We start from the raw sequence: 13,322 nt of genomic DNA, 5'->3' as shown, positions 1-13,322 counted from the left end.
CGTCCAGTTGACCAATTCAACCATGGCGGGCACGAGCAGCGACGCCGAGGCGCTCGTGCGCGCGCTCGGGGAGATGGCGGTAACGCTGCGCAGGCGTCGGGGCAGCAGCAGGGAGAAGCATGCGGTGCTCAAGTGGCTACGCAGCTTGAACGGCGAAGAGCTGGCGTCTCTGTGCTGCGTGGAGGACGTGGGCTTCGTCAAGACGCTGCTGCACATGGCAGCGCGCTCGCGGGGCGGTAATTCTCGCGTGGAGGAGTTCCAGCTGCTCCCACTGGCAGTCGGGGGCACTAATGTAGCTCAGACCAAGCGTGTGGTGATCAAGACGCCGCCGAGAAGCAATCCGAGGTGGGATTGTTTTTTGTTGTTGTTTGTAGTGGTTGTTTGCTGATTGTTGTGAGTTCTTAGGAAATTTGTGAAGCGGCCAGTGGTGCGGACGGCGGACGGAGACGTCATAGGGAGTTTTCATACGAGAGAATACGAGAAATACAGTCGGAACCTGCTGAGAGGCCTGCGCGTGCTTAATACGCTGCAGTCGTGCGATACAGTGGCGCTCTCCATGGAGTTTTTCCAGTCGGAGGAGAAGAAAGAGGGAAAAGTGGCTGCGGAACTTTTGGAGGTGATGGAGGTGATAACGCGTGGAGGGTTCCTGGCGGAGTGTCCGTCCGAGACGGCGTTGAAGCATCGCGTGTGGGGCGAAACGAAGGTGCCAGTTTTGGCGATTAGCTGTGGATGTATAGTGGGAAAAAGATACCGACTTACTTGTGTTCTGGTGCGTCTGTGTGCAGTGGCTGCAGGAGCAAGGGTACTATTCACTGCAAGCGCTGTTCGCCAACCAAATTGTGCGTACTTCGAAGTACTAGCGGGAGAAATTGCCATTTTGGTTGTGCAGGTGCATTGCATTTTTCGTAGCTTAGAATCTGACCTCGTACACTATGCAACTCGTTAGGAACTCAATATTTGGGCGTACTGGAAACAACATACAAAGGATGTGAACGCAAAAATCCCCTTACGAGGCCTTGCATCCAAGCTGTATTTGGTACACGAATGGGAAAATGCTAATGCTGATCAACAGCATGCAGCACTGAAGCTGCTTGGTGCTAAAACAATGGCCCACCTGCGTGATCTGAAACAATTGGTGCCGACTCGAGCCACCGAGGCCGTAACATTTCAAGCAGCACGGTCGTCCATGGAAGCTCTTATGAGTGTATTGCACGTTTATCAGCAAGCTAACCATGGCTCTGGTCGAGGCCTATCGGTGGATTCATACTTTACGTGCGCTTTCGAAGATGCGGTCGCGTTCCCTCAAGCATCAGTGATAAAGTTGTTGCTTGCAGAGCATCTCCAAGAACAATGCTCGTTGTTACTCTGTGAAAAACTCTCAATAGAAGACGAGGTGTCTACATCAGCAGCTGCAACTTCGACTTCGTCGTTGGCCGAAGGCGTTAGTATTGCTGACGATCCAAACGCTAAAAACACCAATCACTCCCAGCGACGGCGTGCAAGTCGTAAGAAGATGCTGAAACAGCGACGTCGTGAAAGCGAAGACCGCGCAGCTCAGCAAGCACGGTTTACTAGTGTTTTGCGTGAGCTAGGAGACCACTTCCGCAGGAAACAAGAAGAGGCAATTGCATGTGTGGACGAGGTGCTTCGAGACGTAATTGACTCGGCAATCGACGACGACCAGTTGGTACCAGGTGGATGGAGCATCAGATCTGAACACGGCACAACAGATAGTGCGCATTCAAGACAAAAGAGGAAAAAGAAGAAGTCGAAGAAAAAGAAAGCGGGACCCGGAAATTGTGTTGACGGTAGCCGCTTGTCTGTTACCTCGCCCCAAACACCTACCAAGGTAGGCTCTACTGCGTCAGTAAAACGTCCCCGCCACCAAGTGAGTGATGAAGGTGATGGTGGTGAGCACAGCGCAGCAACCGCTGGTTCAGACTCCTCTCCCTCTCAGCATGAGAGACCCCATCCACTCGATAGTGGAAGCGACAGCGGAAGTACGCATGATGACGGGCCCCGGTTAAGTTTCTTCTCAAACGTTGGCTCGACTGGAACAGCGGCCTCCTCGATTTCATCAGCGTCTGCGCTGCCACTACCGACGTTTGGCTCACATTCGCTCTATTCCTCGTCAACGAATCCTTTTTTCCTGTCATTGGCACCTCGAGACCACCATTCGCAGCCACCTCGTCCACGCCGCCGAAGCATTGATTGCGATGATGATGGCCATGAAGGAAACCAAGTATCTCCAGAAACCTCCGGAACTGCGGCTCACGAGACGTCCGTGTCTTCAGCGTCGAACTTCGAATGGTACCTGCCGTCCGTCTTCTCGTTGCAGACTTCTGCGCATCGTACCATTTCTCCCACTCCTGCGCTCGACTGGCATTTCAACCATTGGCAGTTCAAGGCCCCAGATGCAAGCATTTCGGATAAGAGTGGTCCGTCAACTACTCCCGATGCCACAGGCTTAGACCCACCTCCCCCACCGTCATCTTCCTCTTCAACTTCCTCGGCTTCGTCTCGTTTTGCGAATGCGAGGTTATCGGGGTCGACGAAAAAATATTCGCTGGCCTCGTTCTCCAAGATAGCTGGGATGGATACGAGCCGGCGCGGTTCTGGTCAAGTGCCTGATCATGAGAGGCAGAATTTGACTGTCGCGTCCATACGAGAGCATGGTGACGGTAGTTTGAGCGCTGCAGATAGCGATACCGAGTCTGATTTTTTGTATCGTGAAGGAGGTTTCTTCGACCGCCAACGCGCTCTTAAACGTCGTCGACGCCCATGGCCATTCAACTATGCCCGTGAGGAAGACGAAGAGGAAACCGCTGAAGAGCATGATACTCGCAGAGAAGGGCGCGCGGGTTTATGTGGGACATCGGCAAAGGGAGATGCATGGACAGAATGCGCTCACTGCTGTAAGTGCGCGTGTCACCGCGCTGCTAGCCTTCAAAGTAAAGGCAGCGAGGCACCCGAGGAACGCGAAGAAGCAGATAGCAATAACCTCAGCGATGCTCGTCAATGCGAGCACCATTGCGCACCTCCAGAGGTAAAGTCACCAGTCCAACCCGCTGATAGCGATGCACTCGCCAAAATCACTGTTGCTTTGGAGCGGATTACTCAGCTGGAGGAAAAGCTTGCTGAGAAGACCAAGGTGGGTGGGCGCTTAGGACAGCACATACCCTGCACGGTTTATTTACTTGATGTTTTTAACTGTAGGTCATGGATGAGCAAGCTGCCACTGCAACGTCGGAAATCACCACACTGAAGCAAACTGTGAATACATTGACGGCGCAACTGCACAACATCGAAAACGATATCCAAGGGCTACAACTCCAGCAAGCCTCCATTGCTGCGAATACGGGTGGGTTGGACGACTCGTCTTTAGGCAATGCCAGCTCCTGTAGCTCCCCTCCAGCTCCGTTTTCGCCAGCTCCATCATCTCTGGATCAGCAGGTTGATAGCTCACCTACAGCAGCACCTCCATTTCCAGAGCCTTACGCGACAACGAACTCCGTGATGGGTCCGTTCGTATCGGTTCCACTGTCAGTGCTTCCACCACGAAGCAAGCTGCACTGGGACCTGTGCGAGTTCGCTGCGCAGCTGCAAGCAGACAGTGATGCTCGCCTTCCTGCCCAGCTTGCCACCCAACGATTGTGCACGGCCACAGTGCAATCGCTATGGCCTCGTGCTCAGGTGCGACCGTACGGGTCGCATGTAACGCGGCTTGTTCTCCCGTCAAGTGATGTGGACCTCGTGATCTGCCTGCCGAAAGTGCGTCGTGATGCACCCGCTGATGCTGCCGGAGTGCTGGAAGGCCGAAATGCCATTAAGGAGACGTGGCAGCAGAATCTTGCGCGCAAGTTGAAGCAAGAGCCCTGGGTTGTGCGCGACTCCGTCAAGACACTCCCCCATGCTGCCGTCCCAATTATCACGTTGCTCACAGCCCCGCCGTATAACGTGAGGCTCGATATCTCGTTCGAAGGTCCTGGTCATAATGGTCTGGCTACGAACGATGTGGTACTTGCGCTGCTGCACGAGTTCCCACCGCTAGCACCAATGATGCTTGTTTTGAAAAGCTTCGCCATTGAACGCGGCTTGGCAGTTGCTTATTCAGGTGGGCTTTCCTCATACGCGCTGTTGCTGCTGGTGGCGCGCTACCTCCAGGAACACAGCGACACAATGCCGAATGGTTTTGCCAATGCATCTCTCGCTGTTCAGCACAGCCTTTCGACTGTGCAGGCTGGTGTGGCGGACTTCGGCCTTATGCTCATGGGTTTTTTGGAATTTTACGGCAACCGCTTCGACCCGCGCACCACAGGCATCAGTGTTGCGTCTCGTTGCTTTCTGAATCGTGAAAGCACCTTTATGGCGGGAGGGCTTGCGTCAGGCATGGGCGACCCGCACCATCAACCTCAGCCGTACCAGCAATATGCAGCAGATGACGCCGCAGTCGATGATCGAACCAGTCAATATGGCTATGCCCAGCACTGGCAAATGCCCCCGCAGCCTCACATGCAGTCTCTGTCACCGAATGCTGAGGCAGCCAGTGCTCAAGGATTGCGGCGGTACGGCTATCGCTCATCGTTGGATCTACCAGCTTCCCGGGTGCTGGATGGGATGGGCGCCGCAACAGGTCTCTTGGACTACCAGCAGCTACAGCAGCAGACGTATGACCCACACAAGTTTGACCCGGTGTTTATCGAGGACCCACTGTGCCCAAGCAACAACGTGGGGAGGAACTGCTTCCGTATCATGCAGATTCGGCGCGCATTCTCGGCTGCTCATCTTGCTCTACTTGCTGCATCACGAGATCCTATGGTGATAGCAGAGAACCGCATGGGGTTAGTGGCTGGTGTTGGGCTCCATCCCGACAACATCTTACGGGCCGTGTTGGGTCCATGCGCACCTGTGAATGCAAAGCCTGACGCTGCTACCTCTGCAACGGTTGGAGTCACGCCGTACATCGGTGCTGTGGAACACCCGTATGTGTTCCACCCCTACAACCAGCAGCAGCAGTACGCGTATCACCATCATCACCACCACCAGCCACCGCAACCAGCATACCATCACGTGGGAAACGTGCAGCCGCGTAGTGTGAGCGCCTACCGAAATGAGCCAGGCTCGAGGCGACACAGCGAGAGCGAGAGTGAGAAGCTAACAACACGCTCTGCAACGTCAACAGCAAGTCATCACGATCGCTCAAGGAAAAGACACGTAGGTAGTCCGCGGCTTGTTCCGCAGAACCATAATGGCGACAGTCACTCCCAAGTGCAAGCGCGGCTCCTTCGTCAGGGCTTCACGGAGCACGGTCGGCAGCCGCAGCGACAATCTTCTCTGAAGCAGATCCACGGCCAGCATACTGCAAAAGTCCTGAGCCGGAAGAACAGCGAACGGTCCATGAGCTTGTCATTGAGCTTTGCGGATGTTGTGCGGGATGGTGGAGGCACAAATGGCGTGGGTGTGCACAAAACTCCCGAGACGTCACCTCTAGCGTTGACTCGGCCGCCACGGTTTTCACGAGACGATATGGCACTGGAAGAGAGCATCAACGAACGATGGGAGACAAAAGACGACTCCGAGCTGAAGTGAAGAAAGCAGCAACCGGATGATCAAGCGAGAACTTGACGCATTTCAAGTCGAAAATTGGATAAATACGGCATCAGCGCGATATGAAGACGCAAGTTGAAGCCCCTTGCCCAGCACCGCATCCACTGGCAACGAAATAGAGCAAGCCGCGCATTGTGATAAGCTCGCGGGGGCTAGTTGGAAGAGCCGAAACTGTAGACGAAACCCTGGACGTGGCAACAAAGCAACCTGTGAGTTCCATAGTATAGCATCTGCTGGCTGCTCCACAGAAAGAGCACCCACAGCAATCGCCAAGTGCACAAAGCGTACCGATTTTTCGCGTTCGCGTTGGACGATGTCGAGCTTCATCAGCGTCTGCAGGATCTCCTTGCACCGGATCACAGGCAGCCCGCTGTGCTTGACCAGATCGGTGATAGAACTGTCCAAACCCAACATGTTAGCAATAACAGCCACCCCCGTACAAAGCGCAACACTTGTCATACATGGCGCAGTGTCGGTTCTTGAGGTAGAGCACAATGTTCTCGAGCTTCTTGAGCTCCGCGGGGCTTTGATACTTGCGCGGGATCTTCTCTCGAATATCTGCAGCAATTACCAGTCAGTCCCCGTCCTCCCACCTCTCAACCTCCACCACGTACGGCGCTCCCACGTCCACGCCGGTTGCGTGGCCTTGAGCGGTTTGCGTCTCTTCCTGCTATTGTTTTGTGGCTCCTTCCCACGTCTCTTGGTCCCGACAGCCACCGCCTTCTTTTCTCCATTCGCCTTCCCATTGCCCTTAGCCTTGCTTGGAGCCTTGTTCTTGGGCGCCGACGACGCGTCGCGCATCATCTGGACGCCGATCTCAATAGGCGACGTCTGGGAGCCACTGGGTGGCGCGATGACGGTCCCTGCCGGCGTCTGCTTGCCCCTCGGCAGCGAGTTGCGGCGTGTGGGAGGCGCCGTCCTGGGGTACGTCAGACACGACGCGTGCAGCGCCATGGCCCCCTGGAAGGCGCCGAACGCCGAGTTAAAGTCGTCCACCGCCTCGTGCACGCGCGCCAGCTGCTCCACCTGCGTCTGGAGGCCGCGCAGTGCCCCGCATAGCTCGGCGAACGGCGCGATGAGAGGGTCCGCCATGGCGAATTTGAAAAGTGGCGGGAATAGGCACGGTAGTTTCCCGCAATTGGTGGGGTACGTTACGACCCGCAGAAAACTGGTACTTTTCCGAAAAGACACGAAGCGACGCGTCTTTTCGTGTTGCATCGATCTTCTGCATCAGGTGCGGGATGGCGAGCAACTTCGAGCTGGACCATGCGTATCTGCGCGCGGCGGTGGGCGCGCCGCTGACGGAGGCGATGGCGCAGCTGGCGATTCTGCAACCTGAGGACCCCGTCGACTTTCTGGGCAACTACCTGCTCAAGCACGTAGCCAACGTGGAGACGCAGCAAGAGCTCCAGAAGCGGAAGGAACAGCAGCAGAGGTCTGGGTTTGCGTCTCCTTTAGAAAATGCACGGCAGCATTTGGTGGGGGTGGCGGAAGGGGCGTCGGACCATCAGCAGCAGCAATTGGCGTGGGAGCAGCTACTGGAGGAGGAGAAACAAGTCACAATGGGGCTACACAGTGAACCGAGCGTGGCGATGGTGTTTCAGAGGTTCCTCGAATGGATCTGCTCGACGCTGGATGCCGAAGAAGCGTACGTTGGTCGCAAGTGTGTGGACCCGCAGGGGAACAACGCCGTCCATTTCGTGGCGAGCTCCAAGAATTCAAAGTCGAGTGTCGTCGACAAGTTCGTGACGCAACAAACGGACGGAGATGAAGAAGAAGTCCGTCGTGGTGTTGGCGTCGTATTTGACGTCTTTAAGGAGGTCACGCCTGTCGGGGAAGATGGGAATCCTGCAGTTGACGCCGAGGGGAATCCACTCCCAGCCGCCCCACCCAAGTTTGTGCACGTGGAAAATGTGCTTCGTGAGCCGAGAGTCAAGTTCTTCGGAGTGCCCAAGCTGGGAGCCCTTCTCACGCGCGCAGGTCAGTACAAAAGCTACTTGCACGCCGACGTGCTCAACGAGAGTAACCCAGAGGAACCGAATGTCCTGGAGCAGTGGCTCGTCTTCTCGATCGACACCATGGGTCAGGCACGGGCGTTCACCAAGAAGGAGATTGACCGATTCCGTCACGCTACGGAGATGTTTCTCACCACGCTTGAAGAGAAAGAACGCTCGTTGTACATGAAGGATTATGAGCGACGTGTTTCCAGTGATGAGCCACTATTGCGCGAGTTCTTGGTGGCGTTCGCGGCACAAGTAGCTGTCCAGGAAGAAACCCTAGCTACCCAGCTACCAGCTCCTGCAGAAGGTGAAGAGCTGAGTGAAGCGGCTCAGCAGCAACGTGCTGCAAAGGAGGCTGAGCTGCGCCTAGCGTTTTTGACAACGCTGCTGGTGTCACACATTCCAACCTTGGCGCTCGTGTCCATTCGAGTTGTGCCTTTTAAGCCGCTGGTATTGACCACCTTCGCAATCGCACTCGAGCTTCTTGGGTATTCGAAACGAGAGCTGTACAACCCTGCTACGAATCAGCCAAGTTGGGACAAAATTTCTCCGCTTCTTGGAGAGGCTATGCTGAAAGCGTGCCTGAACGCCTTTGAGACGTCGCTATCGACAATGGGGAGCTTGGCAGAAGCAGACAGCGCGAGCGCTACTGGCCTTCGTGCTATTCGGAATGCTCTGTCAGCAAACGCTGCTGTTGTCTCTCAGGCCAAGCAAGCACTTACCGAAATCTCCAAGGTCGATATTGATTCCGCAAGCCCCGTGGCCTCGTGCTTCTATGTGTGGGGTCTCGCTGTAGTTGCACGCGCTGAGAACGTTACTGCAATGGCAGAGCAGGCGCAGCAGGCAGAAGACGAAGCTGCAGCGGCGGCAGCGGAAGCAGCCGCGGCGAGTGACGATGCCTAAGACTAGGACAGTCGCTCGGCTAGTACGCTCACCATTTCGTTAATCACTTATGTTACATCATTTCTCGCTTCCCTGTCCTCGCCTTCTAATGCTGCCACGATTCTCCGACTGCTGCTTTTACCTTGAGGGTTCCGGTACTGCTGCTTTGTCTGTAAACGCTCCCGGGCAAGCCGCTTCATTTCATCCGCAAACTTTGCACGTTGAGTACGCTTGGCTTCTTCGTGCCGTTGTATCGCAAACTCTATCTGCGCCTTGACGGATGCATTTATCGTCTGTGCATCACGTCGAGCATGTTCCAGTAGTTTTTTTTCGTGGTCAGCTCGTCTTTCGTGAGCTTTCTCGGTAGCCGAGACCAAGACATTTTTACCTGCATAGTAGACGGCTTCCAATCGAGCTCGGGTCTGATTGCACTCATTAATGGCCAAGTCTGCGCGCTCGAAACGTTGACGCTGCAGCTCCGTAGCAACTTCTGTATTTTGCGTAGCAACCTGACGCTGAGTGGATGCATCGAACACGATAGTGTGGCCGACATGCTTGAACTCGTAGAAGTAGTGACGAGCAAGTCGCTCGTAGCGAGGCTGCCACGATCCAGGTATTTCACTATCGTCACCCGTGGTGGCTTTCATAGCGGCTTCTACACGCTTACAAAACTCATCACTCGTTACCAAAACACCTCCTACTTCCCAGGAACTAGTTGGCGCTTTTTCATCCATCATTGGCAGAGATTCACAAGCGTGTCTATCGGCCACGACTTCCTCCCAGACTTGTACAAACACCGGGTAGCAAACTCTTAGATCAGCAACCCACGCCTTGGTTTCAACGGGTGTATAGCCGTTTGTAAAGCTAGTTTGGTACTGGTCTTTCAGCTTCCAAGTGCTGCTCGTCTTCTCTGGAAGAAGCGTCAGTGCATTGCGACCGATTGAGAATACCTCGAGCTGTGCGAGAAGTCTGTCGGCCAGTTCCAAGGGAAGTGCACGAAGACGATTGTTGTACAGGTCCAGTTTTCGAAGTGCCACACAGTGCTGCGTCATTTCACGAGGTAGCATTGTTATCTTGTTTCCATTCAGGTTCAGTACTTCTAGTTCCGGTAGCTCATAAAGGCACGGCTCCAGTTCTACAAGTTTGTTTTGTGCCAGGTCCACGTAATGCAAGGTTGTCAAATGTCGAATACCAAATTCAAGTGGAGTTGTCAGTAAATTGTGCGAGCAAAGTAGGCGTGCTAGGCGCTTCAGCATCGCGATTGTTTCAGGAAATTTCACTAGCCGATTGTGAGAGAGATCAAGTGTCGTTAGTGACTCTAGACACCCGAGTTCTTCGGGGATACTTGAGAGTTGATTCCATGATACATCCATTTCGCGAAGGTTAGTCAACGCGCCCAGCTCAAGAGGGAGGGCACTGAGACGATTATTTGAGAGGTGTAGTGTGCGTAAGGAACGCAGCAATCCTAACGTAGCAGGTAGCTCAGCAATACAATTGTGCGACAACTTCAGCACCTCCAGTAGACCCAATTGTTCTCCACATCCTGACGGAAGCCACTGAAGCGCATTATTCTCTCCATTCAGAACAACCAACTCGGCGAGATTGCCTACTGCTGCAGGTAGTGATCCGAGGGCATTTGACTTGAAATTCAGCTCCTGAAGCTTGGTTATTCTACCTATTCCGTCCGGCAGTGTAGAGAGAGCATTAAACGACACGTCAAGGCTGCGTAAGTTCTGTAGTCGTGAGCCGAAGACGTCTTTGCCCAACCGCTTTTGATCGCAAGCGCTGAGGTCCCATATGCTTAAGTGCCGTAGTTGCTGTAAACTGTTGGGAAGTCGTTTGAGAAATGGATTTCCTCGTAGGCTGAGACGCACCAGCTTCGCAAGTGCATCGCCAATTCCGTCAGCTAGTACTTCCAGTGCGTTGCTCGTCAAATTGAGCTCCTCGAGTGAACGAAGGCCATCACAATTGTCTCCAAATCTCACTAAACGATTGTACGCTAGATGTAGTACCCGCAACTCATGGAGATTTGTCAGACTTACTGGGGTTCCAGTTAACCGATTGCTGCGGGCATCAAGCAACTGTAGATCACGTGCTTCACCAATTTCTTCCGGTAAGGAGCTCAATTCGTTGTCACTGATATCCAACGATTGCAGAGAAAATAAATGCGTGAAAATGGCTTCCGGGAGGCTTTGGAGCTGGTTGCGCGCCAAGTCGAGGATAAGCAAGCTCGAGAGTGAGGCAAGAGCGTCTCGGCCATGGTACAAATCGTATGGAAGCTCTTTCAGTCCTCGACCTCGTAAATCCACAATATCATCACCATATTGTGCTTTACGACGGATAATGCGCTCCATTTTTGACATCATAAGATCCTGAACAACTTCACGCTCATGGATCACGCGTTTTTCGGCCTCGACTTCAGCTCGATCCAGTAATCGTCGCTCTTCTCGAGCTTGTCGGTCCTTAATCACGCGCTCCTTCTTGCGGTCTATTTTTTCTTGACGTTCGCGGAGTGCCTCCTTGGTTCGATTTGACGTAGCAGCATGTCGTTGTTGCTGAAACAATCGTCGTGACTCTTCTTGCTCAGCTGCGCGTCGCTCTTTTTCAAGGCAGACCACATCTTCCTTTGCTTGAAGTGCGGCACGTAACTCTTCCTGCTCTTCTCGATGTACGTCATCCAGAAGTGCATTCTGCATTTGCTCCAAGACTCGTTTGCTCTTCTTCTGGTTGAGCATTCCATTAAACCCCTCAACATGTCGTTTCTGCAGCTCGGCACGTACATCGACCAGTTCAACCCACGCATGTTTGAACTGTTCTAGCGACATCACTGCAGACTTTGGCATCTTGGCGCGTGCATTCTTTCGAGCACGCTTAGTGCTGAAAGAAATTCCAAGTAACTCTAATGCTTTTTCGTACTCAAATGCGTTCAGCAACTCGTCTCGGTCACCGTCTAATTGATGAAATACGTCGATCGGTGACAAAGCTTGCGGGGTATCAACAGCCTTGACACCCTCTCGTTTCGACTTCTTTTGATGTGCGCGCAAGTAGTTCGTGATATACATCGCGATGACAAACTCGCGCTCATCAATGCAGCCTCTGTAATAACGTCACATGGCAGTGAATTAGTCTGTACGACCAGAAGTGTTGAAGGCGCAGCACAGATAAAGTAGACCCACGTACTTGTTTTGGTCGTCAACCAGCTCGAAGAAGCGCTTAGCTTTCGACTCCAGTAAATTCACCTTCATGTATGCCAGCATTTGCTTGTACTCTACACAAAGACCCAAGTGAGATGACCGCACACCACTGGAGCCTTTACGTTCATAAGCCTATGTAGTGGATGCCAGGGATTTCACCTTGGTGTCACCACGCCTGCGGACGAGCTACGCCAGTATGTGATCACAGACATCACAGCTAACCCAGATGTGTCTGACGGCCGCCAGCCTCAGACAATGGGTCGCCATGTTTTAGATATTTCAAACCGGTCTGGCTTTCAGTGCCTGACCCGGTCTACATGAGGAACTTAGTATGTCGAAGTGCATGTTGCATCTAGGACCCTGTCCACTACATTCCGGCTCTTACTTCGTCAGCTCCATGGGGACGCCCTTGGATCAAGCTGACCGAAGTAGACCAGAGCGAAGGGCTGGTTACCATCAGACCTGGACCTCACTTCTCAATCTTCCATCTAGCTACTAGCTCAATACACTCGGCTTAGTTCCGTGCGGGGTGGCTCCCGCATCGTCGTGTGTTACAAGTTGGTACTACAACCCGGGAAACACTACAAAGAATTCTTTAGTAGAAGAATTGCCACTCTTCGGTGCAAGTCCAACTCTCTGCGCCAAGAGGACAACTACGACTAGAAGACAACTCTCCAACTCCGAGCTCAACGAATCACGATGGCGATTTCATCTGGTTCGACCCCACTGTTTACGCCTATCGTACCGCCAGAGATCAAGAGCATCTCCCACGAGGCGCTCACACTGTGGAAAAAGGAGCGACGCGAGTACGAGGCCAAGCTGCGCGCACGTTGCCGCGTGAGTGGCGAAGTGTACGAGGCTGTGGTTCTGCCTATCATCGAGTCATTTGACCCCGACCTGCTAGACACGTTTTGCGAACTTCGGCTCAACCTGGCATCGGTGGATGTGACTGAAGGCATGCTGATCGCCGAGATCAGCAACATCATTTCAAACGTGAAGAACGACACGTTGCCCGACATCAAGGCTCTCTTTAGAAGCCAACTCCGGATGAACATGACGGAGAGCGACGTCGATGCACGCGTTCTCGACTACTTCAACCATTTCGGCATCATCATGCGCGAGAACGGCTTGATGAATTGTTTTGAGGGCAGTGACGGGGCCAGGGAGAAGTGCAAGCGCCTAGCTGCCTCTCTCCATCCGGCGACTTTGAAATCTGAGGTGAAGCAATGTCTACGCTACACCCACAAGCCGGCAGCATCCAATCCAAGGCTGTTGTTCGAGCTGATCGTCGACAAGGCGAAAGAACATGAGCGCCAGTTCCAACGAACCAGGAAGCGCGACACTACTTCTGGACGTGACAACGACACCCAGAAGACATCGAAGCCCAAGGACAAGAAGCGGACTTGGACCAACAAACGTGGGATGGCTACGGTGGCGGAGAACAAGTCCAAGACCGGTGCTCCGACTGCACAGGCTGATCATAGGCCGCAGTCGATCTCGAGTAGGCCACCACCCAGTCCGTGCCCCAAGTGCAAGGAAATGCATTGGCTTCGTGAATGCACCAAGGCGACGGAAAAGGAGAAAGCTGAGCTACGTGAACGCATGCGAGAGGCTTTCGCCGCGAAAAAGGCCCGTATTA

The 13,322-nt window shown here is 53.7% G+C and overlaps 4 protein-coding genes across 4 annotated transcripts; 2 read left to right on the top strand and 2 right to left on the bottom strand.

The window, feature by feature from the left end:
• Positions 1-22: 22 nt before the first annotated feature.
• Positions 23-5,589, top strand: KRP23_1402 (Poly(A) RNA polymerase cid14; the record flags this gene model as incomplete). Its single annotated transcript, XM_067884700.1, has 6 exons — positions 23-345; positions 406-703; positions 786-839; positions 947-1,687; positions 2,645-3,151; positions 3,217-5,589. 6 exons carry the CDS (start codon positions 23-25, stop codon positions 5,587-5,589), a joined length of 4,296 nt encoding a protein of 1,431 aa, XP_067751975.1.
• A 170-nt stretch (positions 5,590-5,759) lies between these two features.
• Positions 5,760-6,699, bottom strand: KRP23_1401 (uncharacterized protein; the record flags this gene model as incomplete). Its single annotated transcript, XM_067884688.1, has 4 exons — positions 5,760-5,792; positions 5,896-6,004; positions 6,069-6,165; positions 6,222-6,699. The coding sequence occupies 4 exons, from the start codon at positions 6,697-6,699 to the stop codon at positions 5,760-5,762; spliced, it is 717 nt and encodes a 238-aa protein (XP_067751974.1).
• Positions 6,700-6,848: 149 nt separating this feature from the next.
• On the top strand, positions 6,849-8,510 carry KRP23_1400 (uncharacterized protein; the record flags this gene model as incomplete). Its single annotated transcript, XM_067884677.1, has 1 exon — positions 6,849-8,510. The coding sequence occupies one exon, from the start codon at positions 6,849-6,851 to the stop codon at positions 8,508-8,510; it is 1,662 nt and encodes a 553-aa protein (XP_067751973.1).
• A 47-nt stretch (positions 8,511-8,557) lies between these two features.
• On the bottom strand, positions 8,558-11,746 carry KRP23_1399 (Plant intracellular Ras-group-related LRR protein 4; the record flags this gene model as incomplete). The annotated part of the gene is made up of 3 exons (XM_067884666.1): positions 8,558-9,532; positions 10,502-11,585; positions 11,670-11,746. The coding sequence occupies 3 exons, from the start codon at positions 11,744-11,746 to the stop codon at positions 8,558-8,560; spliced, it is 2,136 nt and encodes a 711-aa protein (XP_067751972.1).
• Positions 11,747-13,322: the final 1,576 nt, after the last annotated feature.

Source organism: Phytophthora ramorum, assembly GCF_020800215.1.
Source record: "Phytophthora ramorum isolate Pr-102 chromosome Unknown Phyram_PR-102_s0001, whole genome shotgun sequence".
Lineage (NCBI taxonomy): Eukaryota > Oomycota > Peronosporomycetes > Peronosporales > Peronosporaceae > Phytophthora > Phytophthora ramorum.
The sequence above is the reverse complement of the archived record's forward strand: the minus strand, read 5'-3'. Positions and strand labels throughout refer to the sequence as shown.